At 30.0% G+C, this 15,836-nt stretch overlaps 1 protein-coding gene across 1 annotated transcript; it reads right to left on the bottom strand.

Annotated features, from left to right (window-relative positions):
- Positions 1 to 3,247: 3,247 nt before the first annotated feature.
- LOC114752893 (ethylene-responsive transcription factor 1-like) lies at positions 3,248 to 3,910 on the bottom strand. Its single transcript, XM_028941595.1, has one exon. It carries the CDS (start codon positions 3,908 to 3,910, stop codon positions 3,248 to 3,250), a length of 663 nt encoding a protein of 220 aa, XP_028797428.1.
- Positions 3,911 to 15,836: the final 11,926 nt, after the last annotated feature.

Raw genomic sequence — 15,836 nt, forward strand, 5'->3', positions numbered from 1 at the left:
TGGCTCATGATGGGCATTCATGTTATTCCTCTGGTTCTAAATATATGACCTATTTTGTAGTGTAATTTACACTACAAAATGGGTCGTATATTTAGGACCAGAAGAGTATATTGATTTGGAAACTGTTTTACTAAACATTATATGGTGCGCTTGTATTGTGTTGAATGTTCAACAACGAACTTACATAAGATAACAAAGAGGAAAAAAAAGCCTAGCTTGGTTCTTTTTTCTGTTTTTAGAACATTTTTATAAAACTGTTTTTTTAAAACAAGTTTTGGGATTAAAAAAAAATCTGTTGGGATGATTGTTCTAAAAAACTACATTTGGAAAAAAAAAAAACATAAAATTTGTATGATACAATTGTTTTTAAAATCGACTTGGAGAGTTGAGAGAAGTTGAGAAATAGAGTGGAGAGTACAGCAATCACAGATGGAGAGTTGGAGGAGTGAGAGACAACGTAGACAAAAACAAACAACCCAAAAGGCAAGCGCGAGAGAGCGTGGCTGTGACTAGGAAGAGAAATTAAGAAAAATAACAAAACCGAAAACAATAAAAAACATATAAACGTTGTTGATTTTTTTCAATTTTGAAACAGATTTCTAGTTTCTGTTTTATAAAACATTTAATTGAAATAATCAACCATCAAATAATTTTTTATTTTTAAAAACAAAAAATTATCTTCAAAACAAGGCGTGAAATATTAATAGCAAGCTTGGAATCACGTTTCTGTTGACTTTAGCTGTGATTTGACCGTTGTCGCTTTTAATGGGTAAATACTAAATATAATTTGGGGTGGACATGCTCTTGTTAGAATGTCTAAAGATAGATTTAAATAAAATTAAAAAAGTCTCATCGAATAGAACTGAGTTTTATAATAAAATATACAAATGTGAAATAACTTATAAATTATTAAGCCTTGAGATTTTAAATTATAATATGTTGCGGATACCTCTAGCTAATTCTTTATCTATTTATATTATACGTTTCCCTCATTTATTACAGTGTTATTCTTGTTACTACACCAACCAAATCGGTGAAGATAAGTGATCCCGTGCCTTCAAAGTGTTGTTAAACATTACTTCAACTATTAAAAAAAAAAAGTATATGAAACAGTGCTTTGAACGTAGACAATGTGAACGTAATTACTACTTCTAATTTTTAATATAAGAACTAGTTGAGAATTCTATGCAAAAAAATTTGTCCAAAAACTTTTTTCCGATAACAACCAAAAAAATAAAGATATGGTATAGACTATGGAGGAAATTTTTTTTTATATATAAGTATCCTCCTATTAAAAAAAAGGCAGTTAAATGGCCTTTGATCTCTTAATCTTGTAAAGTATTTTTTTTTTTAGTTACATAGGTAAATTGAAGCTTGAGAAAAATACAACTAGGATAAAATCCTAGCTTCCAACTTAACAAAGGTTAAAAAAACCAAAAACTACGAGCAGTTTTGGAGATCCTCCAAAAATATTCCTCACCTAGGCCACCCATGGGATGAAAGTATCAGGAACCTATAGTTCAGCCTATATAAAGTTTAGCCTAGTCTATTTAGTAAATACGTCAAGTTTATAGTCAGATCTATTTACAGGCTTATTTAGGCAAATAGGCTTGGCCTATTTAGTTTTTTTTAATATAAATTAATTTTATAAATTGTTTATAAAATTATAAACTCTAGTTTGATCATGAGTTTCACATCACAATACTCCTACGTAAGATCATGAGTCTCCCTTCATTTATCAATCATTCCCCTCTACCTCTCATCTTTTCAATTGCTCATAGCTTACTTCCTCTCCCCTTATCTGTGTTTTTCACTGAACTTTTAAGATATAATGTAAGTTTTTAAATAGATTTGAAGGCTTATATATGAATTTGGAAACATATATTTTTAAGCCTATCTAAAGGCCCATATTTTAAATAGGCCTTTAAACATGCTTCAAGTCTTGTTAGGCCCTTTGAAGGCTCAAGCTTAAGTCTAAAAAGAGCCCATATGTGGGCTCAGGCTCAAGCTTGAGTTCTAGATATTTATTGTAAACCCAGGTCTATTTAGCTAAAGTCTAGCTTAACCTAGCCGATTTTCATTCTTACCCAGTACAGTCTGGGAGGAATCATTGGGCCTTTCTCCTTTCTTTTTTCATACTCTCTCTCTTTTTTTTTGGGCCTTCATGATCAAATATGTAAATAAATTAACAAGCATAATGGACATACATTAATAGATTTAATAATCCTTAAATTAAATAAAGGTTTTGAATTTAAATTTTGTCAATAAAAAATTATACCGGTCAATATTTTTTCATTTGAAATCAATTCAATTTAAATTTGGATAGTAGATAATATTATCTCCAGTTCTAATTATAAGACCTCATTTATAGAGTCCTAATTATAAGATCATATTTATAGTCTATAAATGAAGTCTTATAATTAGAATCGGAAGTAGTATAATATAGTATAAGAGCTAAAAAAAATTAAGGAGCATGATTAAGATGTTTTTATTTGTTGGCCAAAAAAAATTAAGATGCTTTTATTTGAAAATCGAGACAGAACGATGTCCTGCATCCCAGCCTTGTACAGTTGTCTGTCTTATTTTGTTGAAGAGCTATATTGAATAATTGAAGTCTTTTGTATAGCAACACGTGGATGTGTATGATCATTTCTGTTTTCTCTGAAGCTAACTTCTAAAAGAGTTTCTTTGCTGATGGAAAAAAGAAAGAAAGAAAGACTCATGTTTAATGTACAGTTTCTTAAACAGGATTATTTTAATAGGAAGATATTTGTGAGTAGGAAAAAATTGTTTGTTAATTTAATTATATGTGTATGCGCATTAATTCATTTATTCCCAATCATGTGCTTTTTTTGGCCTTGCAATATCAACGTTGGATCAATCACATTGAGAGAAGCATTCTCGATTAGACATAATAATGTTAGGGTTTATGGCAATGATACTCATGTGGCTCAATTTACATCAAGAAAAATATCAAATTTTATTAATCCAATTTTTAATGATTTTTTATTTTACCCATATCTTTTTAAAAGAATTTACATTATAAAAATAAAATCATACATTCATATGAAAAATTTAATAACGTCCTTTTTCTACCTTATAAGTAATACCATAGAAGGACCATACAAATAAGTTAAAAAAAGAATAATATAAATTATAAATGAATTCATCTTTTGAAGTTTTCTTCAGAACTACATGATGAAAGGGCAAGCACAGAGCAGGATAGTGTTCCTTTAAATGAATCATATCAACCCAATCTGACATGGCTTCTATTTGCTGCTAACTTGTTCAATAGTTCAGTCAGGCTCTTCTTCTTGCTTGACCCTTGAGATCCATCATCCTCAGATGTCTTGTTTGACGGCGACGAAGGTTCCGGCGAGCTGTGCCGTTTCTGTCCAGCCACCACTCTTGCCGCCGGCTCCGGCGGTGGCTGCGACGCAATGAGGTGAGGAAAATTGAGCTTGGCTTTTCTACCATGCATCTTGAAAGCGGCTCTATCATAAGCCAGAGCTGCATCCTCTTCCTTCTCATAAGTTCCCAGCCACGTCCTTGCACCGTTTCCATTCGGGTGTCGGATCTCAGCAGCGAACTTCCCCCAAGGCCGCCGCCTCACACCTCGGTAATTCCTCCATCTTGGTGGCGCGTTCCCTTCACGCGCCGCAGATCCCGCGTCACTACCGTTCACTCTGTCATCATCACCTGGTTTCATAGCGTTGTCATCCTCGCCGGAAAACACCGTGCCAGTGGAGCTGCTAACTCCCTGCTCCGGCAAAGCCATGTCACAGTCCAGATTCGAAGTACGGTTGCTGCCAGTGAAGAAGCCAATCATGAGAGCCATGGAGGAGGAAGGATCATCTTCTTCGACTAGGCATTGTTGAAGTGATTCGAAAGGAGAATGATTAGAGTTCATTTTTGAGAAGCTAATTAAGTTTTCGTGGCAGTATAGAAACACAGGATTAGTGAAGCTTGGCTTGGGTATTTATATACTCCTCCCGTCCTAAATATAAGACTTTTATACTGGTACGTATAAAGGTCTTATATTTAGGATAAAAAAAATATGCATGTATAATGATTTTTTTTCAAAGTGACTGTGCCATTTAATTATTGTGTTCGTTGTTTCCATGAAACTTCAATTGTTAATTTGGAGTTGTCGTCGTCGCGTTTGATTGGTGAAGGCTCTGTTTGTCAAAGCGTTTACATGCTTCCATCATGTGGTTGAATGACTAAACGTGCTGTGTGAATAAAATGTGATGTTTGGATTCATGATTTGGCAATTTAACTTTTGTATAAATTATGGCTTTTGGCTTTTAAAAAGTAGAGAGAGAAAGTTAAAAAAGAGTTGCATCCCGCCTTTAAAAAATTTACTACTCTCTCTGGTTCTTGTTATAAGTTTCAATTAATTAATTGGTAAATAACAAAAAATTAGTTAAAATTAATTAAAAGTAGTAAATGTGTTATAAATATATTTCATCTGGTTCATAATATAAGTCATTTTAACTAATTCGTCAAGTGACTTATACTGTGGATAAGATAGAGTACTTTTGATTTTAAATATGCTTTTATAATAAACAACATATGGGATAAAAGAAAATATGAAGAAATGTAACTAAAGATTATAGCATAAGAGAGAGAATATGATATATATTATTTAATGAAATTTATGTTTTTTTTTGTTATTTTATGACTATACTTACTTTTTAATAATAATCCAAATAATTTTATTTTTATAAATTGACTTATTTATAAAAATCAACCCAAACACAAATCACATTACCCAATCTAACTTTTATCTAATTTCACTTTTGTAAAAGTCAAATTAAAAATAAGTTACTTTTCTTTCGCTAATCCAAACAGGCCTTAATTCAAACATTATTTATTTGCAAGCATAAAGGCATCATTTATATGTGATATTAATTATATTAATAATTTCCATCCAAAATACAGGAGCTAGCTAGGAAAAGAATTACTTTTTGTGCTCATCACAAAATCTGGACCGTCTAGATTTAATATGAATGATCTAGATTTAATTTTTTATATTTTTGTTTTTTAAAAACTTTTTTTTCAATGAATATTTGGATGATGTAGATCTCATTGTAGCAGCGAGCACCATAGTGTTCATAACTGCAATGAGCGCTAAAACTGGTTTGTTTAGAAAACTGACTTTAATCTTAAATATAGTATCTTAATTCATTTTATCTCTCATATTTATTATTTTTTAAAAATTAATTTATTTAATTATAAGATGATATATACAATAATATATTATATAAGAATATTTTAAAGAAATACTCCCTCCGTTCCTTATTATAAGAGACAAATAACCGAAGTACGTTGATCAAAAAAACAGTTAAAATTAGTTAAGAACAATTAATGTGTAAAAAGTATAATTTTTTTTCTAAAATACCCTCATTAATAAGGAGAGAGAGCATGAGAGAGAACAATTAAATTATTAAAAGAAAGAGAAGTGGGAGGGAGAGAAAGTGTGAGTTGGAGATAATAAATATGGGTAAAATAGTAAATCAACACAAAAAAGTAGAGACAACTTGTAAGTGTCTCTTATATATAGGAGCATGCCATAAACATCAAATGTCTCTTATAATAAGGAACGGAGGGAGTATTTGGTTTGATTGGTTAAGCAGTAGGACAGAAGCATCATCACCAGACAAAGGTTTCAAAAACCTCATTATTCAAACATTGAACACATTAATTTGGATGCCCTGCTTTTAAGCAAACGAAAAAAGGACGTCATATCTTGGAAAAGTGCGGAATGCATCTGACCGTTTGTTATTATTTAATATTTACTCACTCACGCCCTCTGTGTATAAATGGCAATTAAGCAAATTAAGATTATTAAAATTAGTTTAAAATAATAAATATATAAGAGATGTAATTTTTTTCTCAAATATATTACTCCTCCGGTCCTTAATATAAGACCCATTTAACTAATTTGATTAGATTAAGAAAGTTAGGTAAGTTAGTTAATTATGAGAAATGTGATGCGTTTTTCCTAAAATACCATAATCATCTTTCTTAATACCCCATCTTCCTCTTCTACTTGATTATAGTTGAGGTAGTATCCATAGGGATAATTTAGAGAAAATTGATAAATATGAAAAATGGGTCTTATATTTAGGACCAAAACCAACTCAATAATTAGGTCCTATATTAAAGACCGGAGGAGTATTATTTATGATGATAACGAGCAAAAAAGCAGACGACAAGGAAAAGAAATGAGTAAAACATATATTCTTCTGGTCCTATTTATAAGTCACTTCTAACATATTTCACATAGACTAAGAAAAACCTTAAACTTCATTAATTCTTATTTAAAATTCAACAAGTTTTACTTTATCCCTATTTAATATATATGCAAATAAAGTTAACACAGTAATAAATTAAGGGTAAAATTGTACATTCATACAAAAATTTTTTCTCAATACCCTATAAATGGAATCAAAAAATGTCTTCTCTCTCAGTCCTATAAATAGAACTAGAGGAGTAACTAGTAATTGGGTAAAAATGAAAAAAAGGGATTAAATTTTTAGACAAATATAAAATGTTGCTTATATATAAGACCAATCCCATGTGAGAAAATATTACTTACATAAAGAATAGGAGAAAGTAATATTTTTATTTCTATTTTCATCTGAACTTTTTTCATTGGAAGAGAATGAGGTTTGCTGAAATTATTTTAACTTCTAATTATATCATGATTAAAAAGAGAATGTTGAAGGTGATGAAAAATAGTACAATTATTCGGATTTGTGTCCCGAGATCTGGAAAGATTAAAGAAAAATAATTTATTTCTATTTTTGCTTTATCCCATTTTTTGTGTGTGTTTAATGGTTTTGAATAAAATCATCCGTCATCACGTGTAAAGAGAGAAAATTATTTATGAAGATAAAGATATGAGAATATTTAGTTTTACTTGGATAGAAAAAGAAAAACAGAGAAATATTAAGTTAAGTTTTAAGAAAAAGAAAATTATATACGTGTAAAGAAATATTAATATTTAATAGCTAGCCCGCGAGAAAAAATAGCATATGGCCTCCAAAACAGAAAGAACATTATTTTCTAACATCACATGGTCAAAATTTTCACCTAAGCAGCTAAAGTTCTCGGAACCTACGGATCAGCAAAGAGTGTTTTAAGTTTTATCATACCTTTGGATTATTAGATATAAAATTTAAATAAATAATTTATAAAAGATTAGGAAAATTAATTTAGTTATTTAAAAAAAGTGTGTTATTGTTTTTCAAAATACCCCTTTAATTATTTATATTTAAATTACTGATGGAAACTCTCTTTAATATGTGACTTTGATATTTGAGGAAAAAATTATAAATTTGAGAAATAAAATGAATTGTAATTTTATATTTAATATTTAGGACCAGTGCGAGTATTACTGTTTTAAAAAATTCCTTCAGCCCTCTTTTTTCGTTTAAAAAAAGCAACTTTTGTTACTATAACAAAAATAAAATTGTAAACTTTCAATTAAATTTAGCTGAAATATCAAAATGCAAATTCAAATATGTATTTTTAACATATTCTTTTTCAAGCCAAAGAAGACTAATTAGGGAGTTCAAAATTTTGTTAAATGACCCCATTGCTTCTCAATTTCATCTCTCTTTTTTTCCTGAAGCCACTTTTGCCGATAGCGACCGCTGCCTTGTCGGCAATTGCCCTCCGGTGACTATCCCGCTTGCGGCCGGTCATCAATAGCGGTGGTTTTAGGGAAAGAAAAAGAGATGGCTTCAAAAAGACAACGACAAATAACGTGGTCATTTAACTACATTATGAAATCTCTAGTTAATTTATCAAAAAAAAAAAAGAATCTCTAGTTAATGATTTTGTTATGAATTTATTAAAAGTATAAGCATCAATTTGAATTTTAGTATTTCTGATAGATTTATTTGCCATTTTTCCAATAAAATTTAATTATGATAAAAATGTACCTTATTAACAGTTCATAAATCATAAATAGTGTAACTGGATTTTCTTCTATAAATAAAAACTTATTTTTGGATATTTTAATATTTGAATGTCTTAAATGTTATTAATTATTTATTTTGAAACATTTTGAATAATATTGTAAAGTATAAATATAAAAGTCTCAATTCATTTCTGAAATATTTAGGCTATTCAACAAGAATCATTCCACTTAATTATCTTCATATCATAGTCAAACTAGAAACATTGTATTTAGGTTTAGATTCAAAATCGATATGTCCCACTACACATAGGCTGTGTTTGAGATCACGTTTGGGCCCCCAAATGTGCATCCCCATCGGAGAAGTCATCAGGCTGCTCAACAATTATGTTTGTGAAATTTGACTTGTGGAGTCGAAATGGACTTCTACAAAAAGCTGATTCGAGGTGCTTTTTTTTTTTGGGTGAGGAGGGCATTGGGATAATACTGCTGGAAAATTAACTGGGTGTTAAAATTTTTTACCTACCTGACCTTTGCATGAATTTTCTCTCACCTCAGTTAAAAAAAAAGACACACACACTCCTCCATTTGAAACACACTCTGAAACAGAAACAAAACAGTATATTTTCATTACTTCTTTTAAAATGGTCACATTATATATATAATTTATTTCTAATAATAAATTAAATTTTTTACTTTTAATCATTTTATTTTCCTTACTTCATAAAAAGTAGTCACATTATATAAAAATATATATAATATTAGATATGTACTATTTAATAAGATTCATGTCCTTTTAAGTCATTTTACATCCAAACTTACTTTTATACTCCTCCGGTCCTTATTATAAGACCCAATTTGACTTTTTATTTGGTCCTAATTATAAGACCCAATCCATTTTCTCTCTTATATTTATACATTTTTTTCCAAGATAATCCTTCTAATAATGATAGTTTTAGCCAATATACTTAATTAGCAATGATATTTTAGGAATAACAACACTTATTTATTATAAATAACCAATTTAACTTACTTCCTTAATCTCCTCAAATAAGTCAATTGGGTCTTATAATTAGGACCGGAGGAGTATTTATCATCCAAATAAGTTTCAGCTTCTCAAACTGACTTTTTTTTAAAACCCAATCCAAACCCTATCTAACTTTTACTCAATCTGACTTCTGTAAAAGTCAGATTAAAAAAAAAGTTATTTCTGTCACTATTATCCCTAACACATACATAATGGTTTAGATTGGGGCTGAAATGTGAGAAATTAGAAAACGCCAAAATTGATGAGAGAGGAGAGAGAGGCTGTATAGGAAGTAACAAAATGAAAGAACAAAAGTAGAGCCACCACAATTCTCCTCCACACAAGGAGATATTTTAAAGGGATTAAAATTTCATTCATGGATTACTATAGCAATTTTGATATCGATGCCTAATAGTTCTGAAATTTCAATTTAGTATCTAAGAATAAAAATAAAATTATAATTTTATGTAAAATGATCAAAATGACTTTGATATTATTTTTTGGGATAATTGATCTGTAAATCCTTATAGTTTCAACCAATTTTGAATTAGGTCTTTATAGTTTTTTTTTATCAGATCATTATACTTTCACCTATTTTTAATTAGGTCCTTCTATTTATTTTTCTTTTTATGAAATCCTTATAAATTCACCTTATTTTTAATTAAATCCTTGAACTTTTTATTCTTTATTTTATAAATTCTAATAATACTATTCTACTAACATAAAATAATATATATTATTTAATATTAGTTTATAAACTATAATATTCTAAAAATAATGAATTATTATAATAATTTTAACTTTTGCCAGCAAGAAAATATTAATTGTTCTAAAAAAATTTCCTGAATTAATTAATTATATTACTTATTTTTTATTATATACTTGTTAATTTAATTTCATTATCAATATTTTATATTTCAGTATTAATCTATTTAATTAATAAATAAAAATTAAAACTATATGGACCTGATTAAAAATTTAGTGAAATCATAAGGACTTGCTAAAAAGAAAAATAAATACAAGAACCTAATTAAAAACTGGTAAAAGTATAAGGACTTGATAAAAAGAAAAAAAATTATAGGGACTTGATTCAAAATTAGTTGAAACTATAAGGACTTGCAGATTAATTAACCCTTATTTTTTAAAAGGAAAAAAAAATCAACTCCAATGCTGACGGCTAGCCTTAGAAATAGGTAGTCAGGGGTTTGAACTCATAAATGCCTCTTCACACTCCAAAAAGTATGATGCAACCAAGCCATTAAATCCTTTTAATCTTGTGGTGCAAACGTAGTATATATAACAAACTTATGTTCCTAATTTATATCCTGCTAATGTATTGTTGTTGATTCCCTTATATGACTTGTTAATTTGCTAATTGTAGTTGTTTATATACCCCTGTTCATTGGTAAACTTTTAGGAATCCAAAAAAGGGGATAGTTGTTAATTCCCTTTTGTGCTTTTGTTAAACATGGGATAAATTAAGATCAACTGAATTTTAAACAAAAATGAATTAAGATAAATTTAAAAAACTTGCTATTATATTTAAAATTATAAGGTATATAATTTACTCAATTATATGCATTAATTCAAGGAATTTGCAAGATACTTGGTGAAACTTATAGGCTTCAAGCTGAAAATCATTACCAAAAGAAGCTGTAATTTCTTTTCCACTTTAATAATGCATGTCATTGCATAAAATCTTATTACATTGACTAATTCTTTTTCTGATTTTCATTTTATGTATTCTTTTAGATAAAATTTCATATATTCTTTTTTTTGGGGTAATATTTCATATATTCTTTTTGAACTTTGATGCTCCTATTTTATAAAACTGGGGTTATTTTTTTTTATCTTATTAATCCTAATTTATGACTTGTTTTTTATTAGAAAAAATTCTGTGTGTCTGTGTTTTTACTACTGCTAGTCAGAGTTTCTAGATGGCCCGCTGAATGTAGACACGATCTACACATGGGGGGGGGGGGGGGACGGATACATGACTTCATTGTGTTTAGTCTAGCTATGTTGTTGAGGAGATGAACTGTTACGTTGTTGGCGAGAGAAAGATGAATAAAATGAGAACTCATGTGAGCTTCTCTTTGTCATCAAAGATGGCAGAAAATTGGGACACTACGTTGAAATATGTGATGCTCAGTTATCTGTGTCCCTGCAGATTCTCTCCATTTGTCATCTATAACATGATGAAATCAACTCAATGAGGGATGCTTTGTCAAGAACATCACTTGAGAATAGGGGTCGATAAACATTCTGAAGTTCAAAATTTTGATACTAATAGTTGAATGTAGATTTTTTAGTTCATTGTTTATCAGGTTTAGTTGAACTATTTTTTGCTTAGATTGTTGATTATTCTGTTTAGTTGAATAAGGATTGAAAACTTTAGTTATCTTAGTGTTAAATTTGAGTTTTAGCATTGAATTTATGAATTTTACTTGGATTTTAGTTTAAAGGAAATTGTGTTTTAGCTTTGAATTGGTTTTGCATTCTTTTAGTTTGTTTTGCTGGCTGGAATTAGTCTGTTTGGTTTGATATTGCAAGGAGGTTGCATATAAATTAAAAAATTTATATATAAAAAAATTGAACATTTCATGGCAGCTTTTACAATGGTTAAATATATAACTGCCATGAAAGTGAGCCCCATAAATGTTGTTTATTGAATACTTTCCACAGTGATTATTTTCTAGCAACTACAATGAAATTCGTAATCACCGTGAAAGCCTATTCTTTTTACATCGACAGTATTCACTGTGCTTCTAAAACCACCGTGAAAAGTTCTTTTTAACTGCCGTAAAAGATATTTTTTGTAGTAGTAACAGAAAATTTTGTCATTACCCCGGGATTTTTCTCATACATTTGTTAAAGTTGTGTCCTTATCTTCTTTCCTTAGGATTTTTAGCAATTCTATTTGTACTTTAACTTGTCATGCTATGTAAAACTTTTGACTTCTTAATATCATTTTGCCTTATTCCCAAAAAAAAAAAATGTGATGCTCACATTTAGAAAGTACCAAATTAATGTGCGGATTACATGGCGAAATATTCTCAACATGTTGGATATATTACATCTTCATAATTAATTATGCATATCTACTTGCACATACATATATAGTTTTCCCGATCTTATATATAAGAAAATACAAGTTATGAAATTATCTATATATAAGATCAGAGGAGTATATTTTAACAGTGGGAGGAAAAGTAGTGAGGAAAGCAAGCATGGGGAGAAATTAAAATATGGGGAAGTAGAGTTTTTTCTTATTTAAATGAGACGAGAAAAAAAGTTTGAGTAGAAAAATGAGGAGTGTGACCCACCACTTTCCCTCCAACAATTTTCTCTCTAAATATGAAGATATTTTGAAAATAAGAAAATTGTCCTCTCTAAAATCCGAACCAATGCAATTACAGTACTCATGGGGGGGGGACATGGAAGAAATTAAAATAGGGGAGAATTAGTCCTTTCAAGTAACACTAATATAATCATGCATGATAAAAGACCATATTATTATCACTAAGGACCTCAGCTTCGTGATGATGACAATAAAAAGAGTAAGAAGATCGTGCTTGGCTATCAGTGAAAAAAATAAAATTTCACTTTTAGCAACAATTATCTAGGGTCATTATTAAAAGTTAGACTTCTAATAGTAGAGTTACCGTTGAAATAGAGCCGTCAAAACGGATGGGGTTATCCTGTTCAAGCCGTTTTAAATAAAGGACTGGGCTTGTATTTTAGGAGGTTTAAAAAGAAATTGAGCTTAAAAGGGTTAGCCTTTTTGGGCTCAGATATAAAAGGGTCAGCCCTTTTAAGCTCACCTTTTTATTTATTATTGAGATATTTATACAATTGTGGATTAGTTTTTTATAGATAAGTTTAAATTAGAAAATTATTTAGAAGCACCAATATTTAAACCATATAATTGAAAACAATTAGGTGTCTTGAGCTGATGAAGGACAATTAAAATCAATTTCCAATTCTTTCAATGATAGCAGTTGATATTCTTAGCATTTCAATCACTACAGTAGCTAGTAAATCTTCCTTTACCGTCAATTCACATGTCTTAACAAAGTATGAAAATTCTCTTATTGTAACAAATGTTTAGGCTCTCATTTGTACTTATAACTACTACATAGTTTTACTTTAGATAAAGATGATGAAAACAAAAACCTTGATATTTTTATCACGGAAGAAGAGCCCACCTCTAGTAAAGAATAATTAAATATTATTGTTCTTCATGATGGTGCTGTAGATGAACATAATAATCATGTTGATGTTGTTAATCTTTGATTGCTTAGTTTTTATCTTTCTGCTTTTCTTATTTTATGTGGTTTTTTTAAAATTTGGATAATAATTTATTAGTGTTTAATGTTTTTCTCTGTACATCATTAATTTATTTTACTAATATTATAATCTTAATAAATTTTTTTAGAAGTTTTATTGTTTTTTTATTTCAAAATAATTGAAAAGAATTTAAATTTTAAAAAATAACATAAAAAGGCCAGTCCTTTTAGACCATGCGTCCACACATCTAAGGACTGGGTTTTAATAATATAATAATTTTAAAGTATACAGGTTTTAAAGGGTCCCCTCTTTTAAGCTTGACCCTTCAAGGACTAGCTCTTTAGCCCGACCCTTATTGACAGCACTATGTTAAAAGTTTCTTTTAGTTGTGACTTTTAATGTCACTGGTAGAAATATCACTTTTAGCAATAACTTTTAAGAATTACCGCTAAAAATCTAATTAAAAGTTTGATTTCGTCAAGCTTTCGGTAGCAATTGAAAGTCACCACTATAAGATTGAGTATGGTTTGCAACATGACTGACTATCTATAGAGTTGCCGCTAAAAGATCATTGAAAGGGTTTTCTTTTGGCTCATTGATAACTTTAACTATGTATAATCTAAATTTAAATTTACATGAATTAACGTATAAACATATTTTCTGTCCATGAATCAACATTTATACCCTCCATTTACCAAAAAAAAAAAACTCCTATCACAGTTATTTTTATTTTTTCCGGGTAAAAAGTGAATTTCATTTCATGATTCATCAATACAATGATATACCAGAGCAAATGCTCAATAATCATAATTCCATATCATATTCCCTGATTAATATAGTAATTCCGAACATTAACACTCCATTTAATTTCTTTCCTAAGGCCCTTGAACCAAGGCACATCTTAACAAGATATAACCAAAAGGAGAGATAAATCAACCATCATATTTAATTAAAATATATTGCACAGAATTTATTGATTTACAAAATATTGAACCGTTTTTTTTTTTCCGCATTAATATATATTTTAATATGTTATTTCCTGCCATTTTTTAGTACTCCTCCGGTTCTAAATATAAGACCCTTATACTAGTGTGTGTAAGGGTCTTATATTTAGAACTTGAGAAGTATATGTTTATCAGATGATGACGAAGACGAATAATCTGTTCTTCAATTCCTTGATTCTCTCCCCTTATACCTAATTCATCCTATGCCTTAATGGTGCGTCTATGTAAATATAAATATATTCGTGTACAATTGTTGGTATGCATTATATGTAAAATTAATATAAAGAAAAAGGGAGTAGAAAAGACCCACATGAACTGTCTTCCACTGGGCAAGGATGGTTGAACTAGTTAGAGATGGGTACCATGTCACCTTGCTTATTACCAAGGTTGCTTGCTTTTTGATGAATGGGGAATATACATGAACTCTGGTTGGACGGTTTTCCTCTTGCTTATTATGAGTGTGGACATTAGAAAGTGATGTGCACTACTTATATATGTGTATATATATGTTTGTTTGCATATGTGGGAGGAAAATAAAGGAAATTAGAAAAAGTAGGTGCGATGGAGGAGTAGCTAGAGACAGAAACTGGAGTTTCAACGAGTTATAATGGTGCCAGAATATGATTCACCCACAAGAATCCGGATATTTGCTTAACTATAAAGTTGATGGCAATTGTAATAATATTGGGTCCTACTAATTCCCTTGTGTGTGTGTGTGTGTGTATTTAGTACTATACCTTTCTTTGCACGAAAGAAAGAAAGAAAGGAGCAGAAAAGAAACATAATAATGATAAGAGAGAGGAGAGAAATAAAACAGACCTAAGAATATTCATTCACACGATTTCAAGCTTCTGACATGGCTTCTACACACACACACACACTGTCATAAACTCGCATGCAGAACGTGCTTCACGTACTGGAATAGTGAATGAGGAGGATGCAAATCACGTGAACCCAAACCTCAGGCGCAGCTCTCGTGTGCGAAGAAGGACCTGGAAGTTACGTGAGCTGGCGGTGTGAGCTGGCAACGAGGCTAATAAATAGTACAGAAAGGGGTTGTATAGGGCAGAGTTTGTTATGAGATTCCTTCTGGTTGTTATGCTCTTTCCCTCTACAATATTCTGATTTCCCTGTACCGTTGTGGCTATCTTTCAATTCCTTTGTCTTATTTGATCGTGTCTTTTGGCATTTTTCCTTGGATATTGATTGTACTGAGACGTTAAGTTGCCTTTAAAGGGGAATATTATGATCATTTTCATCATTGTTATAGCGAGCCGTGACACACACACACACTGTTGGAAATTGTGCCATAGGGGCCAATCATTATGTTTTGAACATTGTTAATTTATGAATTTATTAATTACGTTATCATATTATTTGCATGTTTACTGTGATGACTATCCTTGGGTAACTCATGGTTTATCCTAAATGTCCCTGGTCGGTCATCTATGTGGGAGCAGAGATAAAATAAGACCAGTATGACTTTAAAGATATATAGAGATATAAATTAAAGTCATAGGCACATGTAAGAGTGCAAAGTGTTGGACCGACCCGCTATGAGAGAGCTGCATGGGTTAAGTCATAA

Source organism: Neltuma alba, unplaced genomic scaffold (genome assembly GCF_004799145.2).
Source record: "Neltuma alba isolate B1F8T4 unplaced genomic scaffold, ASM479914v2 tig00001196_pilon, whole genome shotgun sequence".
NCBI classification, from domain to species: domain Eukaryota; kingdom Viridiplantae; phylum Streptophyta; class Magnoliopsida; order Fabales; family Fabaceae; genus Neltuma; species Neltuma alba.